Consider the following 21,092-nt stretch of genomic DNA (forward strand, 5'->3'; position numbering starts at 1 on the left):
TACCAATTTTTGGGCGTTGTGGGGGTGCTTATCCTTCCCACACGTAACCGACTCCCGGACCCATTGAATTGAATTTTTGGTAAACACATGCATGTTTTTTGTCTTAAAAATGATTTTTTTCTTAAAATTGTTTTAAAAGAAATTTTTAGGTATTCGACCTACCTAACCTAAAGGTCGATAGCGACTACTTTCAATTTAATTCAAATCAATAAAAACCGTCAATTTTTCAAATAAAAGTCATAATCGTTTTTTAAAATAACATTTAATTATTTTTTTAAAAAATGGTTATGACAGTTTGGCGACTCTGCTGGGGACTTTTCTTTTCTAGAGAGTTAGGTTGTAAGTCGCTTACACATTGTCTTTGTGGTAGAAATTATGAGTTCGAGTCTATAGTTACTTATGATCCATTTATTAAAATTTTAATTTATGTATTTTTATAGTACAAATGTTTTAATTTATTTTTCATCTTTGTCGAGGTTTTATCAAGTTTTTTCTTTTTTTCGTTTTCCTTTTGAGTCAAAGGTTTGTACGCTCCTCCTCACACATATCACGTTCATTCGCATAACACAATCTCTAGACCCGAGCTTCGAACCAAATTAGTGGGGTGAATGCTTTACTCTCGTAAGAATTTATTATTCGTATAAGTTTTAGCAAATAACCCATGGGATACATACCTTATACCTTCGTAGGGATTTATTTCTCGTATGAGTATAAGGCAGTGAATTCCCTCGAATTGAACTCGTTCCGTTCGAAACCTGTAATGGGTGAGGATCGAGAATTTGGTATCCCAAGGGGCGCTGACATCAAGGACAATTCGAGTATCTTTTCTTCATAGAGCCAAAACCATGCATATAGTGAACTGAGAACGGTCACCCTAGGTATAGCCATATCGAACCTTTGTCCGTCAGTAGGTACCAAAAATATGTGTACACAAAGAATGAGTGTTTTTGAACATTTCCTTTTTGATTTAAACTATGTTAAATAACAACATGCGAACTAGATATCATGCAGTTATGATTAATTTATTGAAAATAATCATTGTGAGTAGAAAGCATGTCTGGGTAGGATTATTATCTAATAAAATCATGTTAGGGTAGATATCATGACGGGGTATGTGTTATATTTATTTGTAGATTACATATTTTAACTTTATTGATTATCTTACTTGTACTAACTTATTTCTTTTTCTTTTGTTTGTGTCATTTTTTATCCTTCTTTTCATTGCATGTCATCGTTATTACATAATGCAAAAGTGTTGATCCACAAGGGGATATTCAAGATAAAATTTTCACAATAAGAGGTAAAAGTTTTCAATCAAGCAGTCGTGTACACAGACATACATCGAAGGCTAAAGAAGTTAAGAGTACAAGAATGAGACTTGCTTGAAGATCGTGTAACATTCGAGACTGAAATGATGATCTATTGATCCGAGAAATAATCCAGCAGTGGAGTCTTATTTACGATCATTTTTTCATTAGTCACCAAGAAGTGACACACTGACTTCAGCACCGTTGGGGCATTAATGGAGTTAGGTTACAGAACACCTGAGGGGCATCATTTTCAAAGAAGAAGATCCGAGACGAAGCAATGATCCACTTCAGACTCAACATCTAAGCGAAAACATGTCTATAAAATAGACTATCTTGCAATGTGAAAACCTTTATCTCTGGTGAAAATTGTTCTACAATATTCATCGTTGGGATCAACATTTTTGCATCTGAATTTGCATCATTGCATTTGTAAGGCATTCATTTAATCATTTTTTACATGCATTAATCATATCTTATGGGGGACTTTAAAGAAGTGATTCTAATTAATCAAATTCATTCACACAATACTGAGAATGAAAGCAAAATTTGAGAAACAGAAGAAATAGTTAGAAGAGAGTTTATAAAAGATACAAGCAGAGTATGAAGCAAAAATAGAGCAGGCGCAAAAAGTAACCGTGGATCGTATCTTGCAAAACCAAAACCACATGTTTGATCAAATCATAGCAAAAATGATTGGGTTCAACCACGAAAGATGCAAAGAGAAGATTTTCTCGACCCAGAGAAACCTCCGAGTGTTTGAGTGCACATGCAAATCCACAAATACTCATTTCGCCCCACAATCTTTCAAGACACCAAGTAGGCTTTTCTGCCACTAAAACTCATGCAACTGTGTTATATCCTCGGGACAATCCTACTGATCACAACATGTCAAATTCTGATAAGATGAGAAGAGACAACAATGAGATCTTAGAGAATTTTAAAAAGTGGTACAGAGAGACATTCATGGGAATAAGAGGACAGAACTCTCGCAATGAAATGGATGCAACCGAACTAGTCTTAATTCTTGACTTGGTGTTTCCGCCCAAATTCAAGATGCCCGACTTTGAAAAATACAATGGAACCAGTTGTTCTAATGTCCATCTCACGATGTTTGTTCGAAGAATGACTGCATACACCAACAATGATCACATTTTGATCAATTGTTTCCAGGACAGTTTGATCAGACCCGCTTCTAAGTGGTATAATCAATTGATTCGTAATCAAATCCACTTTTTGAAGGATTTGGCTAGTGCCTTTCTGAGTCAATACAAGCACATGACTGATATGGCCCCCGATCGAACAACACTTCAAAATATGGAGATGAAGAGTGATGAAAGTTTTTGACAATATGCTCAACGATGGAAGGATGTTATATCTCAAGTGCATCCACCAATGACTAAAAGAGAGTTCATCACTCTATTCATCGACACATTGAAGTCTCTATATATCAACCACGTGATAGGGGTTGCCACTAAGAGTTTCTGTGATATCGTCATGTGTGGAGAAATGATCGAAAGAGCTATCAATAATGGCCAGATAAGAAGCATAAACAATGCTGACATTGAGGAAAGAGCTGAGATTAACATAGTGGGATCTTTCTTGGCTAATCTGGGGACCAAACCTTATAAGGTGTTCTGTATCATCAATCCAATTCCAGTGATGTATGAGGAATTACTCCCAACGCTAGTTGAGAAGAACCTTGTGACTCTAGTTCAATCCAAACTAAGAGAGGCACCATATCCTTAAGGCCATGATGTTAACGCCATATGCATATATCATATTAGGAGCTCAGGGCACACCACTGAGAATTATGGCATTGAAGCGCAAGGTCCAAGATCTGATTGATTCAGGGGCATTGTCATTCGATGTGTAATGGGGCATTCTGATCAGGAGTAGGCTGGGGCATCCATCAGAATTTTGTTGCATTCCCATCAAAAGCATTTCATCTTGTTTGAACTTATTTTTCTTTTTCTATTTGTGAATGTTTGAAAGTAACTTGACGTTTGAACATTTTAAATAAAATGCTTCCTTCTGAGAAAATGAGAAATGATTAAATTTTAAATCTTGAAATTCTTTGAATATCATCTCAATTAAAAACTCTTTAATAATTTAGGTTGTAAATATTTGACAAATGAAAAGATTGAACCCCCAACAAAATAAAGACCTCTTGATCCTAATCTAAATATATACCAGAATACATACCCTTCTCTTAAAGGGACCTAGCTAGTATTCTCTTCACACGAAGAGTCAATCGAGGGTTTGGCATTCAGGTATGTGTTAGGAGTGGACAAAATGGGGCAACTAGCAAATGAGATTGCAAAACTAATTGGTTTTTATTTCTGTTGATGACGTTTAATGATGATCATAATCTTCACAGATGGAATGGTGAGAGGATGAATCTAGTTTAGGTTAGTTTCTTGGGAATTGAACTCTAATTATGAGATTAATTAGAATAATTTGAGAATGCAAGGATTTATTGTGGAAATTTCTAGTCAGGACTTGATATTAAATTTGGATTAGTAGAAGGGCAATATGGTATTTTCATTTGAAAGATTTTTATCTCCTCTCGTTTAAGGATATAACATGTGGAATATAAGGGGAAAAGTCTGGAAACATTTTATCTCTTATTTCTCCTTACCCGTAGAAGCCATTGCAAAGGTAAGTTTCCATGATTTTTGTTGGTTTCTAAATATTTAGATTGGTGTGGGTAGTTTGCGTCTTATATAAGCTTAAGGAAAGCTTGTATAGGATTTAAACAACAAGATGAGCATGTTAAAAAGGGATTTGTTAAATGGGTTTTGAAATAAAATGTTGATATGGTGTAGTTTATGGAGTTTTAGTGATAAATTTGACTTGTCAATAAGGAAATTAAAGAGTTAAGAGGATTAGAAGTGATCAATAACATGTTTGAAATCTTGGTATGATTTTGAGATTCAAGTGTTTAGATAAGATTTTTGGATAATTAAGAGTAGTAAATGAGAACAAGCTGGGTTGGATTTATAAGGGTGAGTTTAAAGGATTTATGAGGGATGATATAAGAGATTTAGGAAGATTTTGGGTGGATTTTCGAAGTGAAAATAGTCATTCTGGGCATCGAGTATCGGTACCGTTAAAATAATACCGATACTTCAAGGGTTAAATTTATGGTTTGTTAAAAGTAGTATTGATATCGTTTGAAGAAAGTACCGATACTGAGAAGGTAGTATATATACCGTTTGAAGAATGTATCGATATTGAGCTGGTAGTATCGATACAATGGGTATGGTATCGATACCATTTTCAAGATGCAATTACAGAATGCCAAAATGGTATCGATACCTGATGGAGGTATCGATACCCCTTAAGGGAAGTACCGGTACTGTAGTATTAGTACCGATACTTCTAGGCATGAAATGAAATTAGGTGTTTCTTGCATCACAAGTCATTCTAATTGGATATAAGTGATTCGAAGAACAATATTGATTTTCAATTTGTTTTGTGTAGTGGTTGAGCATCCGGTCAGCTCAATATTATATATACTGATCCAAAAGTGTTAAGGAATTCGCTTAGGACTTCAGTGAGGCAAAGATGAGTGTTTTTTTTACGTAATTTATTGATATTTGAAGGAAGGTTTGGGATGAGCCAACCTAAAATGTTTTGAATAAATTGAAAAATGATATGATTATATGTAAAGATTTTCTATATGTATATGTTTTATACAAGTAAATGAATACGTTGAATAATGATATGTAATATGAAATAATTATGTAAATCACTATGAACATTTGATATATGTGATTAAATGAAAAATAATGATTAATGCTTCATGAAACAAGATACTATGAATTAATGTTTGAATGTGAATAATAATAACATTTTATAACGCTATGTGATAAAGATGTATGTGAAAGATTATCTGAATATGTGTTAAGTGGATATGTTCTACGGAACATAAATGATAAGTGAAAATGTGAGCTTTGAGCAAGTGAATGTGAAAAGACTCTATGTGAGAGTAACTGTGTGAATAAGAAACACTTCAAATAATGATTGAACATAATTATGTGATTAATAGCCCAAAGTATATGAATGAGGATTAGAGGTATAGTTGGCATGTCAAGAGTCAAGGGTTTTATGTGGTCCTCCGGGATAATTATGTGGTCATTCGGGATAAATATATGGCACTTCGGTGCAAACCTATATGGCACTTCGGTGCAAAACTATGTGGTCATTCAGGACAATTATGTGGCACTTCGGTGCAAATTACGAGCTATGATGATAGTATTAGTGTACAAGCTCAATGTACTCAAATACCTAAAGTTATCAGTATTATACGTTAGACCAATTAAACAAATGGATATGAAATGAATAATGTATTAGCCCTATGTAGTTTAGATGAAATTAAAGGTCTATATGAGTAATGACTTGAAGATATAACAAAGAATACAATAAGTGTAACTCTTCAGTGATTAATAAGAGAGGTTATAAGTTATTATATTGATGATATTTTTTATAAATGTATACAAATGTTTTAATGTTTAATAGTACTCATAATGCCTCATAATTCATCGACTTAGCGTGTGAGTGTTTTCACACGTAGATTCAAAGTTATGCAATGAGTAATAAATGTAAGCGAGGGGCAGGACAACATACCTTTGAAGATTATCAGATCAGAGAGATTTCAATCGCATGTGATTTTATATGGAAATGTTGTTGGCATGTACTTTAAATGTAAAGTTTAGATACTCTGATGTGTATTTTAACTATGATTTATTAAGTTTTGTTTTCATTATAAAATTTAAATTGTATTCTTAAAGAGTCAAAGTGTTTTAAAAGTCAATGTGAGACCTCGGATTCGTATCCGGGTCGGATACGGGTTAGGGGTATTACACTAACCTTCAACAAACACATGGACTATAACAGGTTCTCCTTGGCAAGCTTAAGAAATGGAATCCGTATACTCAAAATATATATATTTAAACAGAGTTGAGCTATTCCGCTAAAGCAATTGGTTATAGAGGAAACTTGAAAGCCCTGGCTTTATGAATAGATTACATTCAAACCATGACATTGATCGGGTACTTGGAAATTCGGTGTTTGCTCCATTGTGATTGTCAAGTCAAAGACTTTGTGATGACATGAATCCTTCAGCTAGCCCGATAAAGGCAATTATAAAATATATATGTACAATAAAGTTGAATTCAACTAGCCAAACAATGGCAAGTTAAGTCAAATTTATTAAATAAGGAGTTTCAGTGAATATGGACTAAGGGAGTTGAGGAACACCTGTTATAGTCAACTTCACACGAGCACTCTGAAATCTTGTTTTTAGACTGATATTTCTGCACTATCTTTTCTAGAGGAGTCTACGAAGCTTGAACAAATGGAAGATTTCAGGGAACTGAAACAAAAGTGTTCTAAAGAGTCTAGCAATTGACTATGCTAGTTGTGACATTTTGTCCGCCTCCGATTAAAATGTCTTGATTCTTTTGATATCCAATGAGCTCTTGTTTTATGATTTGCTTCAATTAAGAAACCTAGAATGAGGTAATATTTTTCAAAATTCCTTTTGATATTTTTCAAAATTTTGAAAAATTCAAAGGAAGAAAAGAATTTTCAAACAAGATAAGTTCTCTGGAAGTATCTTGGAATTCAAAAAATTAAACATCTCTCCAAAGCTCAAGATCAAAGTTAGGGAAAGGAAAACAAATTATCTCAGGTTGAGTTTTACAAGAGTACACACTGGTGGAAAATGAAGACCACTGAATCAGGGATAGAAAGAAGACTATTCACGCAACCATTCCCCTCACAGATCAACATATCATACATCAACAAATACATATATGATACATGAAATTTGCATATTTGCATTCATCATCATGTGCAATAAAGACTTTGATTTTCCCTCTCTTGAGGACAAATTCAATAATTCATCAAATAAAATACAAAATTCATCATGACACCCATAAACATCCATGATAGTCAGCCATAAATGCATGAAGAAACAATGTCATCTACATATTCAACATCCTGGAGCGATTGATCAGATATTTTGAAGGCATTTCCTCAATGTGCAAGAACAAGCAGATTGTCTATTGACCTTGAGATTATTTTCTTAAAACAAATTTTGTCTCACTTGAGACAATTTCTCTCGGAATACAAATTTCAAAGTTTTTTTACTTGAAACAAAGTTAATCTCACTTAAGATTTTCAAAACTGATTCGTCTCGCTTGAGCAATTTCCCCTTAAAAAATAAATTTTGAAATTGTTTCACTGGAAACAAAATCCAATCTTTGAGTCTGTTTCTCTTGAAACAAATTTTGTCTCCCTTGAGATCGTTTCTCATGAAACACCAATCTTTGATATCGTTTCGCTTGAAACAAATTTTGTCACTCTTGAGACAGTTTCTCTTGAAACACCCATCTTTGAGATCGTTTCCCTTGAAACGAATTTTGTCTCTCTTGAGACAGTTTCTCTTGAAACACGCCATCTTTGAGTCTGTTTCCCTTGAAACAAGTTTGTCTCTCTTGAGACGATTTCTCTTGAAACCAAAATCCCTAAAGATGGCTTGTTGTCCTCATCACATAGTAACCATGTCATCCACCGACCAGATCTTCTCATCACGTAGGAGCCGTGTCACCCCTAGATAATCAGTCGTCCTCATCGCATAGGAACTGTGTTATCACCATCCCTAAAGATGGTATGTCATCCTCATCGTGTAGGAACCGTGTTATCCACCGACCAGATCTCCTCATCACATAGGATCTGTGTCGCCCATAGACGACCAGAACTCTTCATCACGTATGAGCAGTGTCGTCCCCCAACAAACATATAAAATCTCAAAACAAAAAAAAGAGATCGAACAAAAACTTGTTGTCTTTTTCGTCTTTGCCCTATTCTTGTTAACATAAAATGTGTAAAGAGGGGCAGCTGTAGACAACAATTTTTTGACCGGGTCTAAGAATTATTATTATTATTATTATTATTATTATTATTATTATTATTATTATATACTTACATTTTGTGTAGGCCTAAAATAGAAGCCCAACTGAGACTAACCCACTCAAGCCCAATTACAAAGCATAGAGCCCAGATCTGATACAACCCGAATCGGTCTAGCACTCAATCCAACCCAGATGACCCGAACCAGGCCCAATCAATTGGCCCGAACCACTACAGTTTTTTCATCTCAAGCTTGGCGTCGCAAATCCCTCAGCCGCATGATCTGGACCTATCCAACGGTCCATATCAATGACATTTAGGTTTTTGAAACCCTGAACCAGCTGTTGCTTAAGTTGGATTTCATCCTCTCCATTGTTGTCATCGGAGCCGATCAGAGCCAATCCACCAAACAGTGCCAACATCCATCGAACAATGACCACATTGATCACCATCAATCTAAAGAAATCAAGTCCACAGTAAGAAAAACCTAATAAAGAAAATGAAAACAAATCACAATGAAATCCCGAGGCACTCAAACTCTGTCACAAGCCAAAAATAAGATATTCTTACCCTATTTTCTCGGAAGCAAAGATAAACCCTGAAGTAACATAAAAACAGAGTCAAATAAGAGAAAAAAAATGAGAGATTGGGGGTTTGAAAAGAATAGAGAAAAAAGGAGAAGATATGAACTAGATTCGGGGAAAAAAAAAAGAAAAATGGAGAGAACAAAGAGTCAACAAAAGAAAAAAAGAAAGAAACACAAGAGAAAAAGAAAAGAGAGAATTCATACCTTAGTTAAGCAAAAAAAAAAGGTCGTCGTTCTTCGAAAAGTCCGAAAGATATATGTTAGATCTGGGGTCCTAGAGATGCTTTTAGGCTAAAACAAGTTGGGTTTTGGTTTAAAGAAAAGAAGAGGAGTTTTTTGGGGACTTCTCTCTCACTCCGGCCACCGTGGGCAATCGTACGCCGCCGTGAGGTGCCACCAGCGGCGGAGGCTTTTCTCCTCCCCGATGAGGGAGTTGAGAGAGTTTAAAACTCTCCATTCCCTCTGGTTTTCAAAGTGAAACAAATGAGAGGCAAGGCCGGTTTTAGCCTTTTTTTTGTTATATATATATATATATAACACGAAACGACGTCGTTTTAAGAGGGACCATGGTATATTTTAGCACATAGTATAATCACATTTTTGGTTCCTCTGACTTTGTAATTTCATCTTTCTGTTATTAAATGAAATGATGTTATTTTGTATCGAGTATTGGTTATTTTTAATATTTTTATTTAAGTCCCATCTTGTATATTATGTTATTTTCATTTATATTTGACTATGGTTACAATATTTGTAAATCTCTTATTTTAGTCATTGCTTTACATTTGGCTTACTTATTATTTGGCTTACTTATTATTTGGCATGTTATGTTTATGGTTCATTTCATTTCAATCCCTAATATTATTAATGTGTTATTTACATTTACAGTACCTGCGTTATTTAATATTTATCTAATTTTGGCTTTGGTTTATTAGTAATAACTATTTAGCCCTTCAAGTTCTCATTATTCCCATTTTGGTCCTTTAAATCACCAAATACTTTCATTTAGATCATTGTATTTTGGTTTGTAATCTTCATTTGTTTTTATTTCAATTCCCCATGTATGTATTTTATATTATGTGTGTATTATTGTTAAGTAAATATTATCCATGATTATTGTACATAAATATATGTTGTTGTTTTTTTATTTAATATTTATTTCCTTCATGTTTTCTATCTATTGTATGGTATACGAATACTTTCAAGAAACGATTTGTAGAATGAGCGTGGAAAGTATCACTTGTTCGAAGTGATACGATCCGATACAACATTTTAACAAAATGTGAACTTGAAATAAATCAATTTTATTTTGCTAATTAATTCATTTTATATTTTAAATCGAACAATGCAATGCATGTTTCTAAATGGCTATTTATGTTATTTTATGCAAATGTCAATTTTTAGTTTTCATATTCGATTTGTTTTTTTTTTCAGTGAGGAGGGAATATTTTTTAATGATAAGAAATAGACGAAATAGTTTTCCCGACTGATGATTGTTAATTTTGAGATTTTTTTTCAAGTGAAAGAATATTCCCTAATAATAATAAATAATTCGAAACAACTTAATAAATATATCATATTTTAACTTTATATTCGATTCATGATTTTCACCATTACGACAACGTTTAAGCGATTCAGTACCAATTTTTGGGCGCTGTGGGGGTGCTTATCCTTTCTCACACATAACCGACTCCCGAACCCGTTGAATTGAATTTTTGGTAAATGCATACCAGTTTTTTGTCTTAAAAACGATTTTTTTCTTAAAATTGTTTTAAAAGACGTTTTTAGGTATTCGACCTACCTAACCTAAAGGTCGATGACGGCTCCTTTCAATTTAATTCAAATCAATTCAAAACCCGTCAATTTTTTAAATAAAAGTCATAATCGTTTTTTAAAATAATATTTAATTATTTAAAAAAAATAGTTATGACAACTATGATATTTAGAATTATAGAATTGTAGTCTATCTATTAAGTTCACACTTTGTTAGTGAATGGGAAAAGGAAATGAATTTTTCATTGTTAGAGACTTCTGTGATCTTGCGATAATCATTTGCCTTTTTAATCTAAGTTGCTTTGGCCACATAATTGCAAGTAGCTATTGTTCCTTTGCAGCCTGAACCAAATAAATCAGAGCTTCCGTACAGTTTCATTGGAATGCAATAACAATATTTGAGGTCCAACATCACAATCTGGAATGTTGCTGAGAATTTGGTTTCCCAATTGTAATTACTTACAGGAAAAGTTGAAAGACATACCATTTAACTTATTCAGTTATTCTGCTCCATATTGTATGCAAGTGAAGAAGCAAGGAAATAGTTCTACAATTGCTCATAGTTACAAGGAACTTGATATGAACCAATTCACAGTACATGAACGGGAACGAGGTACATCATCCAGTTAATTTGTGGTACAAGAAAGTAGGATTAGTTGGCTTGCTACTATGAATTATCGTATTCAGTTACCAAAGGCACCTCACCTTGAGGTTTAAAAGGTGCATTTTCTGTTTAGTGCTGCACCTTAACAAAGGCTAGCTATGTTCCTTAGCCCTCGATAGCACTTGTTAAACATGGGTTCTACGGTGTAAAGCTGTATTAGCAAACAACTTAGCCTTCGGTAATGTTCTTTAACAAAGTGTTTTCTGTCCACTTATGCTCTATAAAGCTTCTGCAAGTTCGAAGTCTTTTGGTCACTTTGGTAGATTGATTGGTACAAGTAACTGAAAAGACCATCTTTATGAAGGATACATTTATGAACAGTGAAACTTAATCTTCTAGATAAGAATCATGTGTATTTGGCATTGACAGTTTGACACATATGAATTGCTTAATCAAATTTTGTTTTTGTTTTGACAAATACAGAAATAACTATTTTTATGTACGTTAGTGTTTTCCTTGAATATAAATTAGGAAATGCTTCAGTTGGCCCAGTAAGTTGTTAAGGCATATGCCTTGATTTTAAGGTGCAGCACTAAATAATAGGTATCATGCATCTAGCAAGAGCTAGAAGAGTTGCTTGTGATCAGGCACATGCCTTGTGTACTTGGGTGCAGGTTTTTTTGGTGAAGCGCAGAGAAAGCTCATCTAATTGAAGTCTCTTTGATTTCTTTTAAGTTTCTTTTTTCAGTTGTGATCTTAGTAAAAGGAGGAGAATATCTAATCCCTATAGAGGAGGAATATATATACATGCTCCTTCACTTCACTCGATAAGAGTGTTATTTTCTCTGCGCTGGGCAATAGAAGGGCTTAGTACCTAAGAGTGCTCTTGATAATAGATCTTGTTTAACTTATGCTTGTTTTTTACTTCTTTTGGGTGAAAGTTGATACTGTAAATGATAATACACCACTTTAAATGTTGTTCATCGTAATTTATCCTTTAATATTTTTATTCTCCATCAAAAGCATTGTACCTTTTTTTTTTCTCATGGCAAACAAATATACATACTTCCGAATAAATTGTCAACATTGTTAGAAGATTTTGATTTATATCTTCAAGTTAAACTTGGGACATTGTAGAAAGGGGCCTTTTTTTTTTATAAAAGATGGAATAATAAACCTTTTCTTTGAGGGGGATGGTGTGATATTGTGAAAACTATTGATATTCATGATTTTTGTTTGAATCAAATCAATCATTTAAATTTCTTACATTGTTCTTCCAGGTTCTTTGCATATTTTTTTTCCTTGCGAAGTCTAGGATTATTGCTCGTTTGTTATAATAAACATTTGTTTTCGCAGATGTTGTGGCATCAGCAATTGGGTTTTCTGTGTTTTCAGTTCTTTTGTGTTCTTGGGTGTTGACATTTTCCATAGGAGGAGAACATATTTTTGGTCATACCTGGGATCAACTGGCAATGTATAATGTTGCGGACCGGTTAGGTTTGACAAGTTGGAGTTAGTCGTCTGCAGTTTCAAAATGTTATGGCTGCTAGCCTTTGCATTATCAATCCCTAAACTATATCTCAAAAGGAGGAAAGAGATGGCGCGTGGAATGAATTGTTTAATCAAGATGTGTATATTCTGATTGTTGAACCAATGCTTTTGTAATCAAAATTGTCAGAATTTCTTTAGCTTAAGAGCCTGATATGAAGAAGCAATGCAGTCAAGCATGAGAGCTTCTTTTTCGGTATTTGTTTGGTACAGGATTACACTTGATGGCTGTGGATGGTGTTAGAAGAGCTGAGAGAAGGACTTGGTGGCAGTAGATGTTGGTTTTCGTTTAGGGTAAATACTCAAGGATAATGAATTTCGTCTGATCATAAGTTGGGACTAAGAACGTGTATTTTCTTGGCTCAAGCTAGTTTTATTCAAAGTAAAAGTAAACTTATAAGTCTTAATACTCGTGGCAATGAAACTCTGAATCATAAGAAGGTTTGACGCAAAAAAAAATGTTTCTCAAGAAGATTTAAAATATCATTATTTATTGATCTGAAAATATTTCCGTATTAGTTTTATCTTTGCTAAGTTAATGGCATGCACACTAAGATTTACAAGTCAGACTAGGGGTAAGCATTCGAGTCAAGTCAAAAAATTTTGAGTTATTCGAGTTTTATTTTACAAATCAAAGTTGACTTAAATTTTTGAGTTTCTGTTTAAATTTAATTATAAATATTTATAATATTATGATATTATTTTATTCTAATTTAAATGATTTTTATAACCATATACAATACATATATATTTCCTCATTTTTTGCACATGTTATATGCATATATGATGTAGGGGGATCCGAGACAGATGATGTTGAGCTGTCAGATTGCACCTTGATGGTGCTGAGATACCATGAATTGGCATATCAGCGCAAAGGCGGGAATTGATTGTGACATGTTCCTCATTGGGGTCGTTTTGAGTATGTTTCAGTCTTTTGGCCATAACTTTGGCTACAGGTGTCAGAATCGCGCATAAGACCCCAATCCGGAAAGCTCTTTTCAACGCGCACGCTCTCCACGTTGAGCTATGCTCCATGTGGCCTTTTTTTCAACCTCAAATTCCGTCGTTTTCCCCTCCGAATCACTAGATTTAGATATTTTTTTTACTATTTATGGTAATATTTTGATTGTCAATTAGGAAGTCAATTTAAATCCGATTTAGGCTGGATTTTTTAGAGATTGCTTATTTTATTTCGAATTTCAATTTAGAGTGATTTTCGGGATTTTTCTATTTTTGGTAAAATTCGAATAAAGACGATTTTTGGCTATAACAGTCCGGCTTGTGGACTGATTTTGGCATTGTTTGATTTTATAATATTTTATTAAACCCTAGAGACTTTTTTTCTCTGGTTTTTTTGGGCGAATTTTCTCTTGTGAATCATCTGTTGGAACGCCTGCAGGATAATCACTATTATGTCCGGCGTCAATATGTCATACAAAACTCAACTCAAACTTAAAAATTAACCCATTAATAACCAAAAATTTTAAGTTATTCGAGTTGTATTTTACGACTTGATTTGAACTTGAAACTTTTTCGAGTCGAGTTTATAAAATTACAACACGAAGTTAATTCAAGTTATGTTTTCTCGAGTCAAGTCAAAAAGATCGATTTTTCGAATGGATTAAAATGTGTTCGCCCCTGTTTTAGACTACCGTTCGATGATAATCTTTGAAATGTATAGACGAAGTTATAAGGTTATTTATGTTGATATGCATATGAAGTAGTATGAAAACATATTCAAACTAGTGTTTAATTTGAATGTGATTAAGTGGCATGGTGGTTTAAGCAATAAGAGTAGGTATATGATATTTCATATAGTTAAATTGTATGCAGGGTGAGTGTTCGATCGAGTCGAGTCAAAAAAATTTAAGTTATTTGAGTTGACGAGTCACATTTTATAACTTGAAGTTGACTTGAAATTTCTTCGCTTTTGTTGAGTCAAATTTTTGAGTTATTATTTAAATTCAATTGTAAATATTTACAATATTATAACATTATTTGATTCCAATTTAAATGGTATTTTATACCTATATGAAATACATATATATTTTTTCGTATTTTTTTCATATGTGATTTACACATATCATACAAAGTCGAGGGAGTCGACTCAAACTTGAAAATCAATCTACTAATTACTAAAAATTCCGAGTTAATCGAGTTGTATTCTACAACTCGATTTGAACTTGAAATTTTTTCAAGTCGAGCCAAGTTTATGAAATTCCAACTCGAAGTAAATTAAAGTCGAGAAAATTAATTTTTCAAATCGAGTTGAGTTTTGCCCACCCCTAATTGTACATATACTATAAGATATTAAACGTATAAATATGCTAACTATGATGTTTAAAACATGATAGACATGGATGAAATGCATATGGTTTGTGATAGGTTCAAATATTTAGAAGGAAGTGCATGTGAAGTGTATTGCAAGTTTGCCATACCGAAAACATAAGAAAATCATGCAAATTTACTTGATGAATCAAATCATGCATATGAAGTGTAACTGAGTTGGGAAATGATCAATTAGACCTTTTGACATATTTGAAATCTGTTTAAGATGTTAAAGAAGCATTTTGATAAGGATTGATATCACCTGGAAGCTAGGATAGCTAAATGACCTAAACTAGTTCATGAAAATTGCATAAGTACATTTTTGGATCTTGAGTAGCTAAATCTTTGGCTAAATGTTAATTTGAATATTTGAACAAGTATCGATACTTTTATACAAATATTAATAGTCTTTTAAAATTTTAATACTTTCTTTCTAGTAGGTTTTAAAATATCAATACTCTTAAAAAAATTCGAAACTCTTGATGCCAACTTGAAAAATAAATTTAGAAATAACATGTTTGCACTCATTTGATATCTTCATGAATAAGTTCATACTATTAATGTTTTTAAGCAATCATTTGATTGTATAACGTGATAATGACTTTTAAATTTAAGTTTTATAAGTTTGTAATTTAGTCCCTACATACGTAATTTAGTTACAATTGTCCTTAATTGATAAGATAAAAGTTATGTTAATTGAATATTGTATTTTCTACTTAACGTTCGAGTCAGGTAAGGGTGTTACAATTTCTAAGAGAAAACAAATAACGGTCTTGAACATTGTGCCTATTATTCATTAGAGTTTTCCTAAACCCTAGGATGCAGAAAGTACCATTCATCTCTGATGATTTGGCCTTGGAGTGTGAAGGAAAGGACAAATACAAGTGCGGTTCCAATGTTTTCTGGAAATGGTGAAGAGAACCCAAATGTATTTTTCACTTAAAAACCTTCCACTCTACCTCAACCATGTACCTAATTTTTTTCATTCTTATCTGTACTGCTATGCTCTTATTTCGTAAAACACCCGAAAATTAATCCTGATTATTAGGGCTGTAAATGAGATTGTAAAGCTCCATTCGAAATGTTCAAAGTTGAAATTGACTCGAAAGTTTGCGAGTTTAAAATTGTCAAGCTTGACTCGATCTCGAAAAATCTTAAATGTTCTCGAACTTAGTTCGGTTGAAGCTCAAACTTGCTTATTTTTGCAGTATCTATGCATGCATGATGAGGCTTACACACAGTTGTTAAATATGCAAATATCAACATCTATTTATCTTAACACATCAATAAATATAATATACCACCATACATGGGATACATTTTATTACACATGTGAAAAGAATATAAATTAACACTCACACTGTAATACAGTTCGAACAAGACAAATCTGTCAACCCAAGCAATCCCAACTGCTCAATGAATGTTATGTATTTCGACAAAATTGCAGTATGCATGCATCTCATGCTTACCATATGATTCACCTTTGTGGTCCTATGTGTTCGAAGTGTCTTTGGCCATGGGTGAAAATTCCACATGCACTCGAGAAGGAACTCACCTCGAAACTTTGAGCCTATGAGCAACACGTTGAGGAGCCATTGTTCTGCAAGTGGGGACATGGCAATGGGAACACTGCATCCGCACAACCAGAAACAAACTCACAGTGCCATGCTGCAGTTGGGGAAAGTCCGAGTAAGGTAACGTTCTTGAAGCATAACCCTTCAAATGATGCATCATGAATACCGGCCAGTACTGGAGCTTTTGATGATTTCAAACTAACAATGTTACTAAAGAAAATCCCCTTTATTTTAGGCATGGCTTTAGGATCCCATCCGTCGTCGGGGTGATCATCGGAGCCTCTACTGAGCCTAATAGGAATTTTGACTTGTTCCATCGTTATATTGCTTATTGTGATATTCTCAATGTATCCCCCTCTTCCCTTGTCAGTTTTTATACGGACCCCAGCTGCCGAATTCCAAACATGCATATCTTCGATAGTTACGTTAAAAATCCCTCCAGACATCTCACTCCCAATACCAACACCTGAACAAGTTGGTGTAGTGCCTGAGATTCTCCTCACTTTTATGTTAGAGCTTGGTCGTGCCATTCTGATGCCATATTGGTCCCATCCACTTTTCACTGCTACAAGATCATCTCCACTCTCGATATAGCAGTCTTCAATACATACATTGGTGCTTGAGTCTGCACAAAGTTCAATAAGGATGTCAGAAAAGATGTCTCTATTTTATGAGATTTAGGTTGTTCATATTAGATGCAAAACGGAACAAAGCACACAAGAAGACGGTGAATCATACCTGGGTCTATTCCATCAGTATTTGGGGCATTCAGTGGAGCCAATACTGTCATGCCCTTAATAACTACATTGCTGAAAGAAAAAGTAGAAAAAACTAACGATTAGTTACTTTCTTATAATTGTAATATTTGAGAATACTGTGAGAAGTAACATCTGGATCCATAACAGAATCTCTCGGTTCTTTTCGTTATGTCTTACAAGTAATTTTGGGGTGTAAATATCTAAATGGGAGAAGGCGCATAGTAGGGAAATCTTAAAATATTAATATTCACTCTCTTAAAACTGATTTTGCAACCAAAATTATTATTTACGGCTTTGCAAACACTACCAAGTACCAGGGGATGCATCCTACATTCACATTGGATCAGAAGAGGTTGATGCTTTGACCTTAATAAAATTAAATATTCATGCTCAAAATATAAAAGCATACAAAATAAATGGATCAACAAATGAAACTAGATGAACTATTAAAAATTAAGAGATGTCATACCTGCAGTAAATAGGATGAATGGTCCAAAACGGCGAATTCTGGAAGGTTAAGTTTGAGATAAGAATGTACTGAGAGTTCATTAGTTCTACAAGGTGGCCTCTTGTGTGGTTTAGCGTTCTGTTCCACCACAATTCCCACCACATTTGACCTTGACCATCAATTGCGCCATTGTTCCCTACAGAATTAGAACAACTCATCACACGTAATTGATAAATCCTCCACATCAGGTACAAGTTTCATGGTAGAAGTTATTATGGTTATGGCAAATTTTCTAAATAAGGTAAATGATGTCACTAGTCTAGTAGAAATAAGCGCCAATTTGCTTTTCCATATAAGGCCGAAGCCTGCGTATCAAGAGGATTAAAATTTATTGCCGATATGCGCCTGATCAGTTCAATCCAACTAGAGCATACCAAAAAAAAATCCTAGGGTGGCCCCCATTGAAGTACCAGCCATTAACAATTTTTGAGCTGCTTAAGATCCCTCTGAATATTTATTGAACATTAAGAAAAAGGTGATGATGTTTCTATTAGTGATCAGCTAAATGGTATATATAATTTTCTTTCTTCAAATGAATGTGAATGCAATATGTAAATCCATATCCATAATGTCATTCTGGGGCAGCTTTAGCCTTTAGCTAATTCAACTACAATAGAGAATAACTTATGTCAGGAAATAAATGTAACGCTACTACACTATCCGTATAAAATGATATGAAGGTAAACCTTGTGCTTTACGATGTATCCTGGACATGAAGAACAACTAAAAAAAGTACTCGAGGGAGTCCATTTACACTTGAGAGCTAAAAAAATATATTTGGTTTTACGGGCAATGAGAAGATTTTGTTTTGTCGAAAGAGATAAGTTTGATTTAGTTCTCGACTCATTTATGTAAAAACACAACTCTTCTTTCTTTTTCATGTTATTACGAGAAATAAAAATAAAATTACCTGTAATGACAACATTGATGAGACCATTTCCATGAATAAGGCTTATGTGCCTTCCTCCCAACCTCTCTCTCCCTCTACCATAAGAAGGCAATGGCTCTACAATAGGCCATTCCTCAGGGTCCTATCATTCGTAAACGCAAAATTAAAAATCTACAGTTTTGGCAACAAATTTAAATAAATAATAAACAAACACTAAAACATTTCCTCTTTCTCAAGATTTATACAAAATTTAGTATACCAGAAGTGTGATACACGGTAATCCACCTCCATTGCACTTATATCTTATGCTCAAAGTTGATAAACAAATTAATGGAATGACAGATATAAATTAAAATGGCCAAATATTATACGTCTATTAAACAAGCTGTTGGGTAGTGAGAAACAAGTTTCTAACTCAACCAACTTGATTCAATGAACCCAAAACAAATGCATAACCTAATTTGATCAAAACATTCATGGCATTCTCTTTTCCTCGATAGAATCAAATGAAGCCTACAAGAGAAAACAGCTCAATTTTAAACTGAAACGAGAAGAAAAAAAATTAATGGGACCCCTTTAGTTGAAGTTGCACATCAGCACCACTAAAACCAACTTTGTTTCTCTTTTAATGAAGAAAACGTCATGAGAAAGAACAAAGCATGAAAAATACAGCATGACCGAACATAGATACGTTTCAAACAAGCACTAAAAGAAAATCTGCCCAACTTTTACATAAAGCCCCTCTCCCTTTTAAAAGTAACCTATTACAAAGGCTCTTTTCTTCCTTATTTTTCAGCTGAAATGGGGAAAAGAAGATTTCATTAAAAAGCAAAGTACCCAGAGGCGGAAAGAAGTTGAAATGAAGAAGAAAGCATTTATAAAAAGGAAACAGAGCAATCCACAATTGGCTTCTACCTGACAGCATAATTAACCAGAACTCAAGCTTATGTTCAACACCCATTAATCACAAAGCTTAACCCAACAAATTAAACAATACAAAAAAGGGCAGAGACTAAAAAGCATGGAGCAATTAAGACTTAAAAGCTTTCAAAAAATTAAATGTTTTAAAAGCAGAGCATTTCTTACCTGAGAGCCCAAAATAACAGCACCCTGTTCAAGAAACAATGTGAAATTGCTAGTAAGATTAAAGCTTCCCGTTAGCCATTTCCCTGCGGGAACATTAAGCTGACCACCGCCTTTCTCGCTAAAACGTTGCATGTAATCCAACGCCTTCCTAAAAGCCGCCGTATTAGACGTTTTCCCATCGCCAACTCCGCCGAAGTCCTTCAACGACATAACGTGTTTCCTCATCGGCAACTTCCCGAAAAACGCGGCGCAACTTCCGGTTTCAAAACTGGACTCGAAGTGGGGTCCAGATGATCCGGAAACGGGGAATAACGGAAAAGGAAGAATAGATTTTGGAGAGATTTGAAGAGAGAAGATTGATATGACTTTAAAGAGTAGAACTAGGAAAGCCCATGAAGGCTTTGTGAAGAAAACCATTATTGCACCATAATTTGGCTTCTCAGATTCCATTTTCTTTTCGATTGCTGTAAACTGAAAGAATTAAAGGTAATGTTTTCAAAAAAATTGGGATTCAAATTAGAATCGAAGATTTAAAAAATGAAAAAAAATGTTTGTTCTAACGAGACAGAGAGGAGTAAAACAGTGGGCTGTTCTGTTATTACACGCTAGGAAGGATTACGAAGAGGGAGAAGACGGTGCGGGGCGTATTTTAGCGGGGGTTTTTACCTAAAAAAAAACTTCCTAAATATTATAATATTATCTTTCAGGCACAATATAATATTATCTTTTAGGTATCACTTTTTTAAATGTTATCGATATAATATCATTTATAATAAGACGTTTTATGTAAAACACAATTTTACTTAGGAAGATCGAAGGTGTATTTCTTGAAACGTCTTTCAAGAAAAAATATTGACATAACACCACGTGGGAAGAAGCTTTCCAAGGGACACGCCTTTCAAAGTTCACATCATTCCTAAAAACATTTTAAAAAAATATTCTTTAAAAAATAAAAATATAGGAACTAACATCATAATTTAATACATATTAGTTTATGAGTTGAATAGTTTAATGAAGTTAGTTTATATAGGTATATTGAAGTTTTTAAGTTATGTTTTTTTGATAATGTTGGATATAAACTAATCACATTAAACTCTTCAACTCATGAAACTAATATGTATTAAATTACGATGTTAGTTCGTATAGTTTTATTTTTTTATTTTTTAAACATATTTTTTTAAAATGCTTTGAGGATGATGTGGACTTTGGA

General features: G+C 33.7%; 1 protein-coding gene across 1 annotated transcript; it reads right to left on the minus strand.

Annotated features, from left to right (window-relative positions):
* Positions 1-16,347: 16,347 nt before the first annotated feature.
* Positions 16,348-20,347, minus strand: LOC120146497 (probable polygalacturonase). The gene is made up of 5 exons (XM_039160032.1): positions 19,883-20,347; positions 18,818-18,938; positions 17,869-18,043; positions 17,380-17,450; positions 16,348-17,266 (listed from the first exon to the last, which is right to left on the minus strand). Exons 1-5 carry the CDS (start codon positions 20,330-20,332, stop codon positions 16,638-16,640), a joined length of 1,446 nt encoding a protein of 481 aa, XP_039015963.1. The 5' UTR covers positions 20,333-20,347; the 3' UTR covers positions 16,348-16,637.
* Between the last annotated feature and the right edge of the window lie 745 nt (positions 20,348-21,092).

The sequence above is a fragment of the Hibiscus syriacus genome, unplaced genomic scaffold (genome assembly GCF_006381635.1).
Source record: "Hibiscus syriacus cultivar Baekdansim isolate YM2019G1 unplaced genomic scaffold, ASM638163v2 tig00110927_pilon, whole genome shotgun sequence".
Lineage (NCBI taxonomy): Eukaryota > Viridiplantae > Streptophyta > Magnoliopsida > Malvales > Malvaceae > Hibiscus > Hibiscus syriacus.